The sequence below is a fragment of the Chanodichthys erythropterus genome, chromosome 12, assembly GCF_024489055.1.
Source record: "Chanodichthys erythropterus isolate Z2021 chromosome 12, ASM2448905v1, whole genome shotgun sequence".
NCBI lineage: Eukaryota > Metazoa > Chordata > Actinopteri > Cypriniformes > Xenocyprididae > Chanodichthys > Chanodichthys erythropterus.
In genome coordinates this window covers 38,951,479-38,970,055 of record NC_090232.1, presented here as the reverse complement: position 1 = coordinate 38,970,055, position 18,577 = coordinate 38,951,479, and the positions used below count along the sequence as shown (strand labels likewise).

Genomic DNA, 18,577 nt, shown 5'->3' with positions numbered 1-18,577 from the left:
TGTAGTATGTGTGAGTAACAGTCCAAACTAAATTCAAACACATAGAGACTCATCACTGATAGGATGCAAGCTCACAGGCACACTCTCTAAAACATCAGGGTCCCTGTTTCATTTTGATTTACTAACTGCAGGTCTCCAAGTGATTCAGCCTGTATATCTGAGACTGAGAAACATACTCATCCAGTTTAGCCTAATACAAATCCACATATCACATACAGCTGGGTACTGTCTGTACACCACACACATACACACACACACACACACACACACACACACACACACACACATACACATGGAGTTTACATTTCTAGCAACTTAAGCGCTATAACAAATCCACCTGCAGAGGTGAGTGACATTAGGCTGTTTAGCTATTAGCAGCAATGTGTCTGTTCTAATAGAGCTCCGTCAATTAACACTTGGATATTTGAATAACACATCAAAGCAACAGGAGAGACCAGACAGTCAGTTTCCAAAAACCTCAGGTGCATAAACTGCTGAAACGAATAATGAGGAACACTCTCAAACTGATGACAGGTACAGACGCAATTTAGTGCGGAAACAAATAGATCATTTATATTCATTCATTCATTATGAGTTAATAAGAATAATCCACAGAAATAAGAAATAAAAAAAGGTAATTGCAACATTTTATCTCCCAAATCTTACTTCTTACCTCTGAATTTTAAGATTATATCACTCAATTCTGACTTTTTTCTCAGAACTGTGAGATATAAAATCGCAGTTATCTTTTTATTTGTTATTCCGCGGCTTCCATAAATTAATACTTTTATTTAGGATGGACACATTAAATTGATAAAAAGTGACAGTAAAGATATTTCTAATGTAATTATTTTATTTCAAATAAATGTTGTTCTTTTTAAACTTTCTACTCTTCAAAGTATCATGAAGAATATATATATATATATATATATATATATATATATATATATATATATATATATATATATATATATATATATATTTATATATATATATAAGCAGCACAACTGTTTTTAACTCTTTCCCCGCCAGCCAACGCCAGCATTTTTGATCATTTTCACAAAACTTTCATGGCACCCATAATATTTTGTTGTACAAATATCTGAACATACAATATATCAAAAGAAGGAAAAGAGCCCCTGCTTAAAAAAAAAAAAAAATAACACTTGAATGTTGGCAAGTTTACTTTAAAAAAACAAAAAAGCCAAATTTTTTACAAAAATAAGAGATAAATTTTGTCAAACATTACGTCTGGATCAGATCATGTCCATCAACACCCCCAAAGCTTGTACAGTCCTGTACCTTTTTGTGGATTCAACATTTCTTTAGGTAACATCTGACAGCTCTGATTTATATGCTGTTTAATGTTTGATGATAGTGTTAGATTACATGTACATAAACAATGCTTTTTGCATTTGTTTCTGCTGATTCTTTACCCATGTTTTGATCCAGAGATTCTGTACCGTTTCAGAAGATATAATAGCGCCCCCTACCGTATAACAGTGAAAATGTGGATTGCCGGAAAATTCCGTCAATGGCAAGGAAGCGTTGTGTCATAAATGGTGGAAAATTCTGTCAATGGCAGGGAAAGAGTTCACATGAAGCATTGTAATCTGTTTAAAAATCCAATCCAAATGAAATTGTGATTGGTTTGAGAGGGGCGGGATAAACCTTTCTATAAACTGAACAAAATAAAAAGTGGCACAATGGCAGCGGCAAAATTAAGCTGCAGTAAAACTGAAACAACACATTTATTAAATACACTGAAGGAACTCAGTTTAGCATTACTATGGACCTTTATAGAGCAACACTTTACATAAAAAGAGCGCGCATAAGAAATCATGGAACTCCATGTTGACAGGAATACAAGGCGGCAAACAGGACATAAGCTAATGTGCGCATGTACGTAAACTGTTTTCAACATTGATAATAATAAGAAATGTTTCGCAAGCAGCAGATCAGCACGGTAGAACGATTTCTAAAGAATCATGTGACACTGAAGACTGCTGAAAATTCAGCTATTTTAAATGTAGGTCCTTGATTATAACATCCTGTATGTTATGTAAGTCACACGTTTACAAGGACACCTTTACTACAAACACACACGCTCATATTTTACTGTCAGTGACTTGACTGTTATAATATAAAGACCTGTCCACAGACACGAGCAGCAACATAAAATCATGTGAGTGTTCAAGGTTGCACTGTAGATGACAGACAAAATTAAGTTGGTGCTTTTATTTTTCTGGAGAGCTACAGCATGATTGTAAAGAGTGAGCAGTGTGTGTGTGTGTGTGTGTGTGTGTGTGTGTGTGTGTGTGTGTGTGTGTGTGTGTGTGTGTGTGTGTACGTGCGTGCGTGGTTGTGTGTAGCCACTGCAGCATATGATGAATGTGTTTTGAACATGAAAATAGATTGCCTACTGCATATCACCAGGGAGAAATTCAGACAGAGGGAAAGAAAAGCAAGGAATTTGAAAGAAGTATGTGACGGACAGTTCCGAGTACACAAACAGTGCACAAGAAACAGAAAAGATAAATATAAAGACACAAGGATGAAAGTAAAACGCTTACAGGCTCATGTTCATTTTTTTTTTTTTTGTTCCACTACTACAGAAAACAAGGCTGCCTACATGAGATTACAAAAACAATACAGTAAAACGTGCATTCAGTAATTACTCACTAATTAAAAAAAAGTAATTTGTACTAATATGTTGTATGTTTATTCTGTCTTTTATTATTTTAAAATAAATTAATGAATGAAAATAAATAAATAATTGAATATATATATATATATATATATATATATATATATATATATATATATATATATATATATATATATATATATATATATATACAGTACAGACCAAAATTTTGGAACCACTAAGATTTTTAATGTTTTTAAAAGAAGTTTTGTCTGCTCACCAAGGCTACATTTATTTAATGAAAAATACAGTAAAAAACAGTAATATTGTGAAATATTATTACAATTTAAAATAACTGTGTAGTATTTAAATATATTTGACAAAGTAATTTATTCCTGTGATGCAAAGCTGATTTTTCAGCATCATTACTCCAGTCTTCAGTGTCACATGATCCTTCAGAAATCATTCTAATATGCTGATTTGCTGCTCAATAAACATGATTATTTTCAATGTTGAAAACAGTTGTGTACATTTTTTTTTTTCAGGATTCCTTGATGAATAGAAAGTTCAAAAGAACAGCATTTATCTGAAATACAAAGCTTCTGTAGCATTATACACTACCGTTCAAAAGTTTGGGGTCAGTAAGAATTTTTATTTGTATTCTTTTTTAAAGAAATTAAAGAAATGAATACTTTTATTCAGCAAGGATGCATTAAATCAATCAAAAGTGGCAGTAAAGACATTTATAATGTTACAACAGATTAGATTTCAGATAAACACTGTTCTTTTGAACTTTCTATTCATCAAATAATCCTGAAAAAAAATATTGTACAGAAATATTTTGTACAATTGTACACATTAAATGTTTCTTGAGCAGCAGATCAGCATGATTTCTGAAGGGTCATGTGACACTGAAGACTGGAGTAATGATGCTGAAAATTCAGCTTTGCCATCACAGGAATAAATTACTTTGTGAAATATATTCAAACAGAAAACAGTTATTTTAAATTGTAATAATATTTCACAATATTAATGTTTTTACTGTATTTTTAATTAAATAAATGTAGCCTTGGTGAGCAGACAAAACTTCTTTTAAAAACATTAAAAATCTTAGTGGTTCCAAACTTTTGGACTGTACTGTATATTATTAGGGCTGTCAATCGATTAAAAATTTTAATCTAATTAATTACATACTCTGTGATTAATTAATCTAAATTAATCGCATAATTTTTGCTGTGAAAGTATTAAATATTTAAATTCAAATGAATCAATGAATAATCAGCATTAGTGACATTAAATTCAAAAACTCTTTTATTATTATTTTCACTGTTCAAATAATGGCCATAACAATCAACAATATGACCTACTATGCTAAGGAAATAAATTCAAAAGTGCTTCAGGAAGAAGATTTGATGATGTGTGCCGTAACACCAGAGGTTGCGTTAGACTTTAACTTTGTCCGTCATTTTGACGGACAGGTTCGTAAAAAATCCGTCATAATCTATTATTACCCGTCATTTTAATTATAATAACACATTTAATTGCTTTCTATTTTTGTTCACATTTTAATTGGTAATTAACACATGAAATTTCTCTGTACCGTACTACGTGTTGGTAGCCATTAAAGAAAACGTGGTTTCATATTTACGTTTAAATAGTCCTATGTTATGTTTTAAATTCATCTATTTGATTATGAAAAGTGAATATATTGGGAGACATGGAGTGGGTCAGACATGATTTTGACCACTTCAATAAATAATAAATTAAATAAATAAGAAGCAAATATAGCAGAAAATATAATCATGACATGGAGGCGAGGGCGCGATCACTGGCGCGTGAACTGGAACGTGTCTTACATGAATGAACCGAAACTCAGCGTATAGACTGCTCGCCTCAGAGACATCAGAAATATTTCTATAGAAAGCATGAAATATCTACTTTAACGACATGCTAGGTCGTACCTGCGGATTAACGCTAACTCCTGGATGCTTTGCATTGATGTGGTAGCCTACTTTAGAGTTGACGAACTCCGGTGATATGCAAATTCCTTGCTGCAGACGACTTTATTTTTATCTGCACTTCCATCAGACCGTTTTTTATAAGTAAATGTTCCAGTCAATGATCCAGGCAGCGCCAGCGTGTTCTCGTCTCCCTCCTTCATTTTACAGTCGAATTGTGGCTAGAACTGCTCCAGGTTCAAAGGTCAATATGAAATGGATTAATCTGCGTTATTTTAACGCGTTATTTTGACAGCCCTAATATATATATATATATATATATATATATATATATATATATATATATATATATATATATATATATATATATATATATATATATAAAATGAACACTTTACTATATATATGTACACTACTGTTCAAAAGTTTATAGTCCTTGGGCCAGTTGTTCAAAAGTAATCTGATCGGATTCCGGCTTTTGGATTGGATCAAATTTTGAAAAAAGGAAAAAAGGATTCTGAAATCAGATTAGATCACAAAATCCAATCCTAGTTTTAATCTGGATCAAACCTTCAGTTTGTGATGTTCAAAACTTGTCAGTAGGATTTGGATAACTTTGATCCAAAAAAACAGGATTATCCTGATCCCAACAGGGGGTAGGATTTCAAGGTGGATTCCAGGAGGAAAATGTAGTAAAACTTTAAAACTGGTCAAAAAATACAACATTTATATCATGTAATATACATACAAATTTTTTTTTTTTATTTTGCTCTTGATTAGTTTAACTGTAAATAAATTAGAAGTAGACATTAACCAACATATTTAGCCTTTCGGTAACCTACTGTAAAGCAAAAAAGATTTTGGTGCCATAAAACAATCCCCAAACAGCTGTAAATATCCAACAAAAATATTATATTTAATTCAAAACCCATATTCTTTCTATCATCATGTCCCTTTAGGGGCTCCGTAGAGCACTGGTAATCCAGATTTGGTAATCTGGAAAAGTGTGTATCTGGATAATGGTGATCCAATCCAATTTTTCTTTAAAAAACCAGCACAAAAGTAAGATGGATTACCTGATCCTGTATAGCAAAACATGGGATTTCTAAATCCAGATCATTCTGATCCAGATTAAACTTTTTGAACAACCGGCCCCTTAAGATTTAATATTTTTGAGTTTCTCATGTTCACCAAGGCTGCATTTATTTGATCAAAATACAGTAAAACTAGCCTGACTTCGTCATACTCATATTCTAGGCAGAATGTGAGTCTGATACTGCTCCATTGCACTTGAATTATGGGGCGTGTCTTAACCGAACCAGTAAAAAAAAAAACCTCTGCACTCAATTGGATAGACCTACAACCAATCAGAGCAACGCAGTAAGTGACGTATGTTGAACTTGTACTTAAACTTTTGCCGAATCGCGTTGGAAGGACGGCAAACACATCTTTCCCATCGACAAATGCCTTGATTGCGGTTCTTTGTTCGTCTTTTAAAATGAATGCGCTGTCGATTTCTTTTATTACAGACGTGATAGCGGAATCTAAACATCTTACTTCTCCAGCTGCAGTCATCGTTGGTGAAAACCAATTCAACCCAAGCGCTTTTGATGACGTGGGTGGTTACATAACCGCAGATAGCCTGACCATCATCGATTAAAGCCCGCCCTGGCAATTTGATTGACTCGGCCTTCTGGAAGCCGAGCATAATTACTCCACAATGGATCGAGTCCAGACCGAACTTCCCGTCCAAAAAATGTTGTGGGTGGGGTTCGGGCTGGCACCCAGGCTACAGTAAAACAGTAATGTGAAATATTTTTACAATTTAAAATAACTGTTTTTTATGGAATCTTGATTCCACCATGGAATAAAAAAAAATAAATAAATAAAAAAAAGGGAAAGGAAATTGTGACATTTGTTTATATTGTAACTATTTTTTCCTCAGAATTCTGTTTGTTTTTTCCTCTCCATAGGGTGAGATATAAATTATAAAAGGTATAAAAAGTTGTTGGAAATAAGCTTCCATTCAATCCTATTATAATCAGTGTTCAAAACTTAATATTTCAGTGGAAAACATGATACATTTAAAAGAACGGCATTTATTAGAAATAGATTATAAATTATGCCTTTACTGTCACTTTTGATTAATTTTATATGTCCTTGCTGAATAAAACTATTAATTTCTTTTTTTTTTTTTTAAATCTTACTGACCCCAAACTTTTGAATGTTAGTGTATATAGCAAATTAATTATTCCTAAAATGGGTTTTTCCTTCTCTATTCTTTTTTTTTTTAGGTTAATTCTTTTGGCTCAAATTTTCACAGGAGCTAATTATGGACCAGCCTGGGGAAAGACGTTCACACTCTCACTCACAGAGGAATGCACATATCCATATCAGTGTTAATGAAACAATACCATCTCTGTGATTAAAAGGTGTCGGGATGGGAGTTACTTAAAGCCGGAGAATGAAGAAAATCTCTGTTTTTTTTCTCTTTCACACATAGAAGCACATTTGCACCTCTCTTGAAACACACACAGATTCTCTTACAGTGAAGTGGCATTCTTGTGTGCCAAATTATGAACATTTTTACAGAGCTAATCAAAGAAAAGTATGTAAATACAGCAGGAGGCTCAAAAATTTACACAACACCATGCAGAGTGTGTGGGAGTGTGAGAAATCATGCAAGTCTGTATGTGAGCGTCTATTTTTTTAGCACAGTATGCAGCATGTATACAGTGTACAGCAAATTTTCTGAACATCCAGCTGATTCAAACAACCAGAGGCTATTGTATGGAATACTGTATTCCACATTGCAATCCACTCATTTCCAGTGCCATAATTAATAAAATAGTACTATTTAAAAAAAAAAAAATAGTATTCAAGTGTAGTGCAGTGTGCATTACGCACTACGCAGCACTATACTTCATTCATATTTGCCTTGATTTAGGTTTCTCTATGTGAGAGAACATGCAGAGATTGGTTTGTGAAGGTCTGTGTGACACTCACTCTACGGGAGGGTTGATATCATCTGGTTTGGTCTCGAAGAAGTGGAGAACTTCCTCACTCTGCGAGATCTGGGGAGGAAGCCGGACCAGCGCCTGACAGACAAACAGGACATGAAACTGGACAATCAGAATCAAAACATCAAGACAACCACCCAGAAACACAGCAGACTAATGAATCCGCACTATACCAAATGTTAATTCCTTTGAAATCTCCATAAGGGTCAGATATCCAAGTTGACACAAAGGAAAAATCTTTTTAATTCGGAAAATGAAAACATCACCACCGGCATTATTATTCAAGTCATATTCAAGTCATTTTCTGTATAAATTGCATTTTTAAGATTGTAAATAAACTTGTACACAAACTCACACACACACAAAATAATGATTTTATTGGTTTTACTTTAAAATACTTGAATGGGATTCTAAAGATGCCATTTTGCTTCAACAAATCGCATAAACATTTGTCTAACAAATTCATTCTGTGTTCCAACTGCTTTCAAAGCTCTCAAACATGAAAATTAGTGGAAGAACAGAGGAAAAAATAAAAAAGCAAAGAGAGAGAGACAACTCCACTGAAGAATCCCTGGAGTAAAAGCTGTTATTTATTTATCTTTGAAGAACACAATGCAATTAAATGGAGATGCTTTGTCTAATTAAAGCTTTCAGGAAATATCTGGTAAACATCCTATGTTTAAGCCCTTCAAAGACACATCTCTCTCTTTCTCTCTCTCTCATGGAAGGATGTTGATGGTTTTTACACTGAAAGGACAGACGAAATCTGGAGGAAGTTAGTTATCTACAAACCCGATTCCAAAAAAGTTGGGACACTGTACAAATTGTGAATAAAAAAGGAATGCAATAATTTACAAATTTCATAAACTTATATTTTATTCACAATAGTATATAGATAACAAATCAAATGTTGAAAGTGAGACATTTTGAAATGTCATGCCAAATATTGGCTCATTTTGGATTTCATGAGAGCTACACATTCCAAAAAAGTTGGGACAGGTGGCAATAAGAGGCCGGAAAAGTTAAATGTACATAAGAAACAGCTGGAGGACTAATTTGCAACTTATTAGGTCAATTGGCAACATGATTGGGTATAAAAAGAGCCTCTCAGAGTGGCAGTATCTCTCAAGAAGTCAAGATGGACAGAGGATCAACACTTCCCCCAATGCTGAGGCGAACAATAGTGGAGCAATATCAGAAAGGAGTTTCTCAGAGAAAAATTGCAAAGAGTTTGAAATTATCATAATCTACAGTGCATAATATCATCCAAAGATTCAGAGAATCTGGAACAATCTCTGTGCGTAAGGGTCAAGGCCGGAAAACCATACTGGATGCCTGTGATCTTCGGGCCCTTAGACGGCACTGCATCACATACAGGAATGCTACTGTAATGGAAATCACAACATGGGCTCAGGAATACTTCCAGAAAACATTGTCGGTGAACACAATCTACCGTGCCATTCGCCGTTGCCGGTTAAAACTCTATAGGTCAAAAAAGAAGCCATATCTAAAAAAAAAAGTGGAAAACTGTTCTGTGGTCAGATGAATCAAAATTTGAAGTTCTTTTTGGAAAACTGGGATGCCATATCATCCGGACTAAAGAGGACAAGGTCAACCCAAGTTGTTATCAGCGTTCAGTTCAGAAGCCTGCATCTCTGATGGTATGGGGCTACATGAGTGCATGTGGCATGGGCAGCTTACACATCTGGAAAGGCACCATCAATGCTGAAAGGTATATCCAAGTTCTAGAACAACCTCTGGGGAAGGGAAGACCTTACATTTTCCAACATGACAATGCCAGATCACATACTGCATCAATTACAACATCATGGCTACGTAGAAGGATCCGGGTACTGAAATGGCCAGCCTGCAGTCCAGATCTTTCACCCATAGAAAACATTTGGCGCATCATAAAGTGGAAGATGCGACAAAGAAGACCTAAGACAGCTGAGCAACTAGAAGCCTGTATTAGACTACATACAACATATTCCTAAACTTGAGCAACTTGTCTCCTCAGTCCCCAGAGGTTTGCAGGCTGTTATAAAAAGAGGGGATGCCACACAGTGGTAAACATGGCTTTGTCCCAACTTTTTTGAGATGTGTTGATGCCATGAAATTTAAAATCATCTTATTTTTCCCTTAAATTTTATACATTTTCTCAGTTTAAACATTTGATATGTCATCTGTTGTATTCTGAATAAAATATTGAAATTTGAAACTTCCACGTCATTGCAATCTGTTTTTATTCACAATTTGTACAGTGTCCCAACTTTTTTGGAATCGGGTTTGTAAATGTAATATAAGCAACTGTCACATAATTAAAGGTTTATTTAAATAAATGGTAAACTAGGGCTGCCAATTTAGTGCTTTGATTTAGTGTGATTAAAAAATTGAAATAAAGTAAAAGTAAAGCCCTCAAACATACATACATGAATTGTACAACCAATTCCTATCAATTGAAGTTTGAAGTGCCACCATCACCATTTTCTGCAAATTAACATTATTCAGTCTTACAAATATAAAGTCTTTAATTGGGGGCATTTTTAATTAAATATTTACAAATGCGACTAACTAGAAATTATTAATTTTATCACATTTTTTAATCGATTGAAATTATAGATGGGCATCTGAAGGACACATTCACATTAAGATTAATTCTATGTTCTAAACTATTTTTAGAAGTGTCTTTTTAATGTCCTTTGTGTGGATGTCATGGAGATTGTTGCCACAACAGCAGTCCTTCCAAGACATCCCATAATGCTGCCTATCTCACTATCTCAGTTCAATTTAACAGCTGCTCTCTACTTGAGTTGTGTGTGTGTGTGTGCGTGTGTGTTTGTTTACATCCACTGTGTGTGTGCGTGGATTGTTTAAAAAAGTGAGCTCTATTCCATCAGGAAGGAGGGGGAAGGAAAGGAAAAGAGACAAGACACTTGAGGGGGAAAGATAAAGAGAGGGAGAAATAGAGAGGAGGAAGAAAAAAGTCGTTAAAATCCCTCAAACTAATTTTAAGGGTGTTATTAAGTAACCTATAGCTATTGCTAAAGTAAACATGACAGTGAAAACCAATAAGTGCAAGAGTGTCTGTTTGGTGTAATAGCCTATATACTTGTGTAACCGAATGTGAAGTGTGTTTCAAAGACTTTAACAGACTCATTTTTATTTGTGTTGACTCAGTTTCATTTGTTCATTTGTTGTTCGGCACATTAGTATAATCATATTTCATCAAGATGGCAGATATTCTCTGATAATGAGTCAAATTCACTCTCAAAACCTGATGTGGTGAACATTCATAAAACACAGCACCATTTTCCTTTGTTTAGGGGTTTTGCAGGGATTTGTCCACACTATTTAAGGCTTGAAACCCACTAGAAGAAATCAAAACAAAAGGCCGGAGAGTCTCTAATGTTCTAAATAGTTTCAATTTAATATTTTTTTATAAAATGTTAGATGTATTTTATTATACAGGTTGGTCAGTGTATGCATATTAGTAAGCCGTTCCAACTGCTTTTAAAAGAAAATCAAAAGAACTGAATTACAAAAGTTGACCTAAAATACATTGTATGCTATTGATAATATGTTTTTTGCACAAGCTAAATAACATTATTTTGCTTTAAATAAAAGTATTTGAATGAATTTTGAATTATTTATTAAGGAATAATTCTTCTTTAAACAGCAGAAGGAATGCAGTCCAAAGAATATCAGTAAGAATGGAATGCCAATGCCATAACTGCACTCCTAATAATGTTCTCAACATCATGTGCTGAACACACACACACACACACACACACACACACACACATGCATCTGAGAAACACTTCCGCATGACATGTGACACACAGAGTGTTTATCAAAGAAAAAGGCCTATGAAGAACATCTCACAGTTTCATGGTTTTCTAAATAAAGTAATACAAGTCTACACATATTGGATAAGAAAATAAAAGAGGACAAAACACAAAAGCACTGACAAAGAGGAAGGAAGGAAGGAAAAGAGATACTTACTCTGCAATAGTCGTCAATAAAGCGTAGTCTTTTCATGGCCACGTCTCTCACATGACTTCGTCGGAATAGGATTTTGCCTTTAAAATAAAAGGTAGAATCAAATATGTGGTCTACTTAACAAAATCATATAAGCATAATGAAAAAAGCAACAACACTGTAAACCCTAACTCTCAAAATACTCAAAATACTGTTTTGAGTAGGACAAACTTAAATTGAATAAATTAGTTCAGTTTAATTAACTGTTATGAGTATTTAGAACTTTTTCTTTTTTACAGCACTGACATATTTCAAGTAAACTGAACTGTTTCATCATTTTGAGTTGTATAAACTCATTTCTTTTAATTTAGACTAACTTAAGTTTAACTGAAACTGGGCTGGGATTTCTATTTCCCAGCATGCTTTGCTCATGGCACTCGAAAGGGAGAGTAAATGCTGAAATTGTAAAAAGTGTTATATATTGTTTTTGTTTTTGTTGTTTTTTAAAAGATTAATGGCAAGGGAGATTTAGAAGTGATCAATGTTTTGTTAGGCTAATTTAAAAGAGTTTCTTTTAATGTGGGTTTTTGGAGAGTTACCATCATAGTGACAAGTGGCGCATGTTGCTTGGTCTGAAAGCAGGGAGGTTACATGTTTTAAGTTGCTGTACTCATTCAGTAAGCGTTATGCCATACTGATTTGCAAGGACTCATAATGAAAGTTAATTAACAAAAGGTTTTATGTTAATTGCTATCAAAATGTAGGAGTTGGCTAACTCAATACTTCAAGTTAGGATTAATTAACATGCATGAGTACTACAAACTCAAAACTTGATAGTTCTGCTTACTTAAATTTGGGAACATCATAACTCAAAAAATTTGATGTAACTGATTACCTCAAATTTATAAACTTATTTGGGTTTACAGTGAATAGTGACCATGTACATGTGTTTTTATCACGTTTTAATATTGATATATTAAAAAATGTTGCTCATTTAAATAAGCCACCAAGGTTAAATGATCTAGCTTCCAGAAACAGCAGAGGATATGTTGAAATCGGAAGAATGACTTGAGTGATAGTTTGGAAAGACGTTAGAATGCATTGAAAATTATAGACAAATCTATTGCATTGTATTTCACTGCTTTCCAGAAAATGTGTTTGTAACATATTATGATTATTATAATAATATTTTTTATTCTTTTTGAAAATATAATAAAAAAATTAGAAATAATATTTAATGTTACATAAAATATGATTGTGGCGAGCAGGGCGGGCGAGAGCCGTGAGGGATAATGAGCTCCACCTGCGAGGTGCACCGGCCTTGAGTCTCTCACGGAGGAGCTCTGGAGGCATAAAAGGAGGAGCGACGACAGTGAAGGACGAGAGAGGACCAGGCCTGAACTTTATTTTATGTTTTATTATGTTTGTGTGGCCGGCAGACGTCCGCGAGGGTCTGCCGGCATTACTTTCGTTTTGTTCTTTGTTTATTTTATATTAAAGTTTGTTTTAACGTTCGCCGGTTCCCGCCTCCTTCTTCCTTATCTACGAACTTTGTTACAATGATATAAAAGGATATACATACAAATATACACATGTAAAAATATGTGACTTATAATAAAATATAATACAAGTAAATATCTAAAGCACTGGCCCAATTGGGAAAAAAAAATCTTCATTGTTGAGCCCTGCTCACTGTTGTAAGCAAAATCCAGTGCATTTTAGAACGACACATAAGCCTGTTCAGAAATATGAGCAGCTACTGAAGAGAGACGCCATGTGTTCTTCTTGAGATCTGGAACATCTTAATCAGATTCAGACGTTTGGAGGAGATAAGATCACCACGTAGCACCAAACTCCAGCTGTCATGCTCTCCTGTCTCAAGCTGTTTACGCTCAAGTTAAAACTGAGAGATACACAGCAGTGTGTAGAATATATAAAATATTTGTGAAACCTTAATGAAGCAACTGTAGATTCACCTTCATCTGATCATTCTCAAATTCTGTTATTACTGTATGTGATCCTACTGCTTCCTCCAAAAAAAAAAAAAAAAAGACCTGAGGCCTCTAACTTGGAGGGCAACTAAAACATGCCAGGTTTTTTAATATATAAACCATTAAAACTTCAAGGAAAATGTACCTACATATTGAGGATTGCAAATATTTCATTATATTAGTTTATAGAAGGCTTGATATATATCCTAATGTATAAAATATTAATATGCCTTTTAACAAAAGAAAATCAATAGAAGATTCCTCATAGTGCATAGATATAATCTGTGTAGATAGAAATCTGATCGGTCCCTATTTACTGTCCCAGTGAAGTCCAATAATCAGACTGGAATTAAATGGAGACAGCGCATAGATTTAATGATTTGACACTTGACACCCTAATATTCCCTTACAACGGCTGTTAATGGTTTTATAATCCACTTAATATTACAGTAATTCAACCAATTACACTGCATTCCAGTAAATAACCCAATGAAGCCAGTGATAATCTGAGTTAGTGTGTTCACACCGAAGGATGTGAGAACAAACAGAGAGAATCAGAGGGACTGCTGGGAGACACTAAATGTCCAAGGAATAGAACAGCTGCATCAGCAAGCCAGGAAAACGTGTCTCGATCTCTCTGTGTTTCTGTCTCGCTCTCCTCATTTTCTTATTATTGATGGCTCTTGTTCTCTGGGAACGGTGCTGCTCATCTCTGTGACTCGTGTGCCTGTTTCCTGCATGTGTGGTAGTAAGTCAAGACGGGAAGCACGACCCTGTCCCAGCATAACCATGAATTATTATGGACAGATCTGCTGACACTATGTATTTGCAGGTCTGTGTGTTTGTGTGTGTGCAGAGGACAGGATGGAGAGGACAAATTCCTCCCAAAATCACCTGGAAGAAAAGGGATAATCCGTTTTTTGGGATCTTTCTGCCCTCCCTCGATTGGGAACTTGTCGAGAATCTGCATCTGCGGGGAGACACAAGTAACGCAACATGTAAATGACATAATAGACACTACCAACTCATAATAATACTATCAATAGTGCAAAAGAGCACTGTTTAGATGCATGATTCACAAAATGATTCACAAAAAATAAGCTTAATACACTCTTAAAAATAAAGGTTTCAAGAGGTTTTTTCCCTGCAGTGATGCTATAGATAAACCATTTATGGCAATGCTATTTAAGACTTGAAACCCACTAGATGAAGACAAAAGGCAGAGGAGTGTTGAATGTTCTAAATAGCTTTAATACAATATTTTTTTTATAAAATGTTAGATGTATTTTATTATACAGGTTGGTCAATATATGCATATTAGTAAGCCATTCCAACTGCTTTTAAAAGAAAATTAAAAGAAGTGAATTACAAAAGTTGACCTAAAATACATTGTATGCCATTAATAAAATGTTTTTTTGCACAAACTCCCTCCAGCTTGAAAATGATGTTATTTTACTTTAAGGGTGCGTTCACACTTGTAGTTCGGTTCGTTTGGTTCATTTGGTCCGGACCAAAGAAGAAGAAAAAAAAACATTTGGTCCTGGTCCGATTAGCGTTCAGATTGGCAATTTTATCACCGAACCAAAAGATACCGAACCTAAAGGCATAGGGATACATTCACAACGTGATTGGTCAGATTTTATGACGTATTGCCTATTTTGAGACGGAACTTACCGAACATCCAAAACAGTGCTGTTTTCTGAGGTAAATGCACTCGTTGTGTGTGCGTAGCGGTGCGTAGCCTACATATGATGGTATTTTGGCCAGCTGGGAACTCTTGAAGAGCTTATAAAATGTGTAAAGTAGTCAAAACACCGGCGGGAATCCATCCGTCACACACAAATGATCTGCTGCGTGGAGACGCGCGTCTGATGCCTGAGATGGGCAAACTCGCGTCTATGACAAGAAAAACCGACATGCGTGAGGATTCTGTCCTTTTTAGGGTCTCGCCTTCCTGATTTTGGTTCGGTTACATGTCTTTGGTCCGTGTTGCGTTCATATATCATTCGAACCGCACCAGAGTTCGTTGGGAAGCGGACCGAGACCCATCTTTTCAGCGGTCTCAGACCGCTTGTTTGGTGCGCACCAGGGTTCGGATGGCAGCGTTCACATATGTTCAAATGAACCGCACTAACCGAGCAATCGCACCAGGGTTCGTTTTAATCGAACCAAACATGACAAGTGTGAACGCACCCTAACAAAGTATTTATCCTTTTTGAATTAGTTTTCAATGATTTATTTTAGGTCATTCTTCTTTGAACAGCAGAAGGAATGCAGTCCGAAGAATATCATTAAGAACGAAAATGGGATTCGTACTGGACCCTGAGGTATGCCAATGCCAGTGGCGTGCAGTGGTGTTCTGAAATGAGGAGGCACATTTTTTATTTATTTATGAATCAATGTAAATTCATGTGCATTACTCTTAACGCTGACACATCTTCCTTTTTAAATGAACAATACTTTCCATTGCATCAAAAAAGAAAACAAATACAATTCTATTTTGTAATTTTACATTAACAATGTATTGTAATAAATGTTCTATTTATCAAAACCAAGTCAATCTCATCAAGTTAAGTTTTTTAAGCATTTCTACATTCATTCCAAAATAATAACTAAAGGCTGTAACAATTGAAACAATATATTTTATTTGTGTATTGATGTTTTTCTTTTTAATTGTCAACTTAGGCTATTTTGGATCATGCTCCGTAAACACCGTCTGTCAAAGACACCAATTGTATTTTTAATTTCACCAAGCTGATTGCACTAAAAAAAAAAAACCCGAAGTCATCATGATTTCATTCCATTTCAAGTTTGATTTTGACGTGACATAAAGCAGTGATATCTAACTGGGTGATCTGTTTACTTACTTTTCAATTAGTCTTCCCTTTGATGACATAATTTGTTCATTCAAACTGACACGCAGAACGCGCACATCAACAAGAGGCAGGATTTATCGCACAAACCAATCATATCCAATCATAACCAATTACATCCAATCATAGCGCGATGGAGACGTTGCCTCCACTCATGTGACATTCCCCCATTCATTCTCAATTACCCCCCACAAAACCCACCGCACGCTATAGGGGTCTAATGGTTTTCTATGAGTGGAAAGGGAGGCATGACTCCTGCTGTAACTCTACCTGCGGGTGTCGCTGTTGGACAGTGTTCCTTAAGAAATTAGAGTAACTTGCGCTCTTTTAATGTCATAATTTGTAATATTTGTGTTGTACATGTTATATGTAAAATGGATTATTTTCTCATCCTATTTTTTTTGAGGAGGGACTGCCTCCCTTGCCTCTCCAGAGGAAATGCCCCTGGCCAATGCCATAACCACACTCATAATAATGTTTTCTTAACATCATGTATTGAAATGATTCACAAAAATGAAATGCAACTTACTAGTACACTCTTAAAAATAAAGGTTTCAAAAGGGTTTTTTCACAGTCATGCCATAGATAAACCATTTATGGTTCTCCACAGTACATTTCAGTGAACAGTTCTTAAAAGAACATTTTTTTTTTTTTTTTCTTATTTTAAAATAATTTAATAATCTGTAAAACCTTTTTCCACTATAATCTTTTGTGGAAAGGAAAGGTTCAATGGATGTTAAAGGTTCTTCATGGAACTGTTAATGCCAATAAAGAACCTTTATTTTTAAGTGTGAAAGTGCTTTGATTTGGTCTAATAGGAAAAACACATATATTCTCCTTTCTATGCATAATGAAAAAAATCATGATCTCTGTTTAAAATCCCGAGCTTATGTTTCCTGAAAACCCAATCAATTTGTTCACTTCATTTTCGTCACTTTCCACATTTTTGCCTTTTGGGGATTTGAAGTACAAACAGCTGCAGATTACTTCTAAGAATCCCACAAACAAATGTAAATCTCAGTTCTACGAATTGAAAATAACTACTGGAAACCATCAACAGAAGCTGGAAGATTTATCATGAGCTGCTCCCATGCAAATGTGACCCTGTAAGAGCTCTTACTGGAAACTCCCGATGGGCTGTGCTCATTAGCAAGAAACATTTACAAGAACTGAGAGAATGAGTAAAGTTTAGAAGTAGCTGTTGTGGGAACCAAATTGCTGACCGTTACAATGAACAAAAGGATTAGGAAAAGATTACAAGGTTAAAGAAACTCTAAACAAAAATAAGCAATAAAAAGTTAACAAAGGCAGAGCTGTAGAATATATCATGATCAAAAATCAAAAGATTTTCCTGAGCCCACTATTTTCTGTCAATAGAATCTTTAGAGTCTTAAAGGGGTGATGAACTGAGAAATCAAATTTCCCTTGAGCTTTTGACATAAAAGAGGTCATCATACTTCAAGAATATCCTGTAAGTTTCAGAGCTGAAAACTTCCTTGTTAGTCCAATAAAAGCTTTAATTGACACCAGACCCAGCAAACAACAGGATTTACAAAGTGGGGATCTATGACGTCAAAGGGCAGCAAGCACCGCCTCTGCAGAAGAAGATCAACGCCTACTTCATCACTGCCCATTTAGCCCCGCCCACCGATTCGTGCATGACATGCAATAGAATAGGTAGCCTAAGTAACATAGGCCTACCTGGTGCTAAACCAGATCGAGCTACCAAGCAATAAACATGCCGTTGAGGATTACAAAATATTGGACTCGACAGCAACGCAACAACATGTACAGTAAGTAACTGTGTTAATTCTAATGCCTGATCTGATATTAATGATTCATGTACAGTCAGATGTTCTTTGTCTGTGTGTCAGTAAATCCATGACTAAACGTCAACTTGCGTTGTTTCTCTTAGTAGGATGAAAATAATCTGTTATTTAATTGTGATTAAATTATATAAAGAAAGCGATCAAAGAAAGCTCCCTTTGCAATCGTTGGAGCAGCGCAAGCTGAAGCTGTCAATCAAACAGCGCAAGTTTATTTGTGACTGACGTGCAAAACTCCCATTTTATTCAACAAAGCTTTTAGTTATATCGTGTTTGCACTGTTA

General features: G+C 35.0%; 1 protein-coding gene across 6 annotated transcripts in view; it reads right to left on the bottom strand.

The window, feature by feature from the left end:
- Positions 1-18,577, bottom strand: part of sh3pxd2aa (SH3 and PX domains 2Aa) — a 141,591-nt gene that overhangs the window by 76,300 nt on the left and 46,714 nt on the right. For all 6 annotated transcript variants that reach the window (XM_067405179.1, XM_067405180.1, XM_067405183.1 and 3 more), the window contains exons 3-5: positions 14,489-14,564; positions 11,628-11,704; positions 7,612-7,703 (exon numbers count right to left, since the gene is read on the bottom strand). In XM_067405179.1, the coding sequence (XP_067261280.1) occupies positions 7,612-7,703; positions 11,628-11,704; positions 14,489-14,564 (245 nt within the window). The remainder of the gene's footprint in view (positions 1-7,611; positions 7,704-11,627; positions 11,705-14,488; positions 14,565-18,577) is intronic.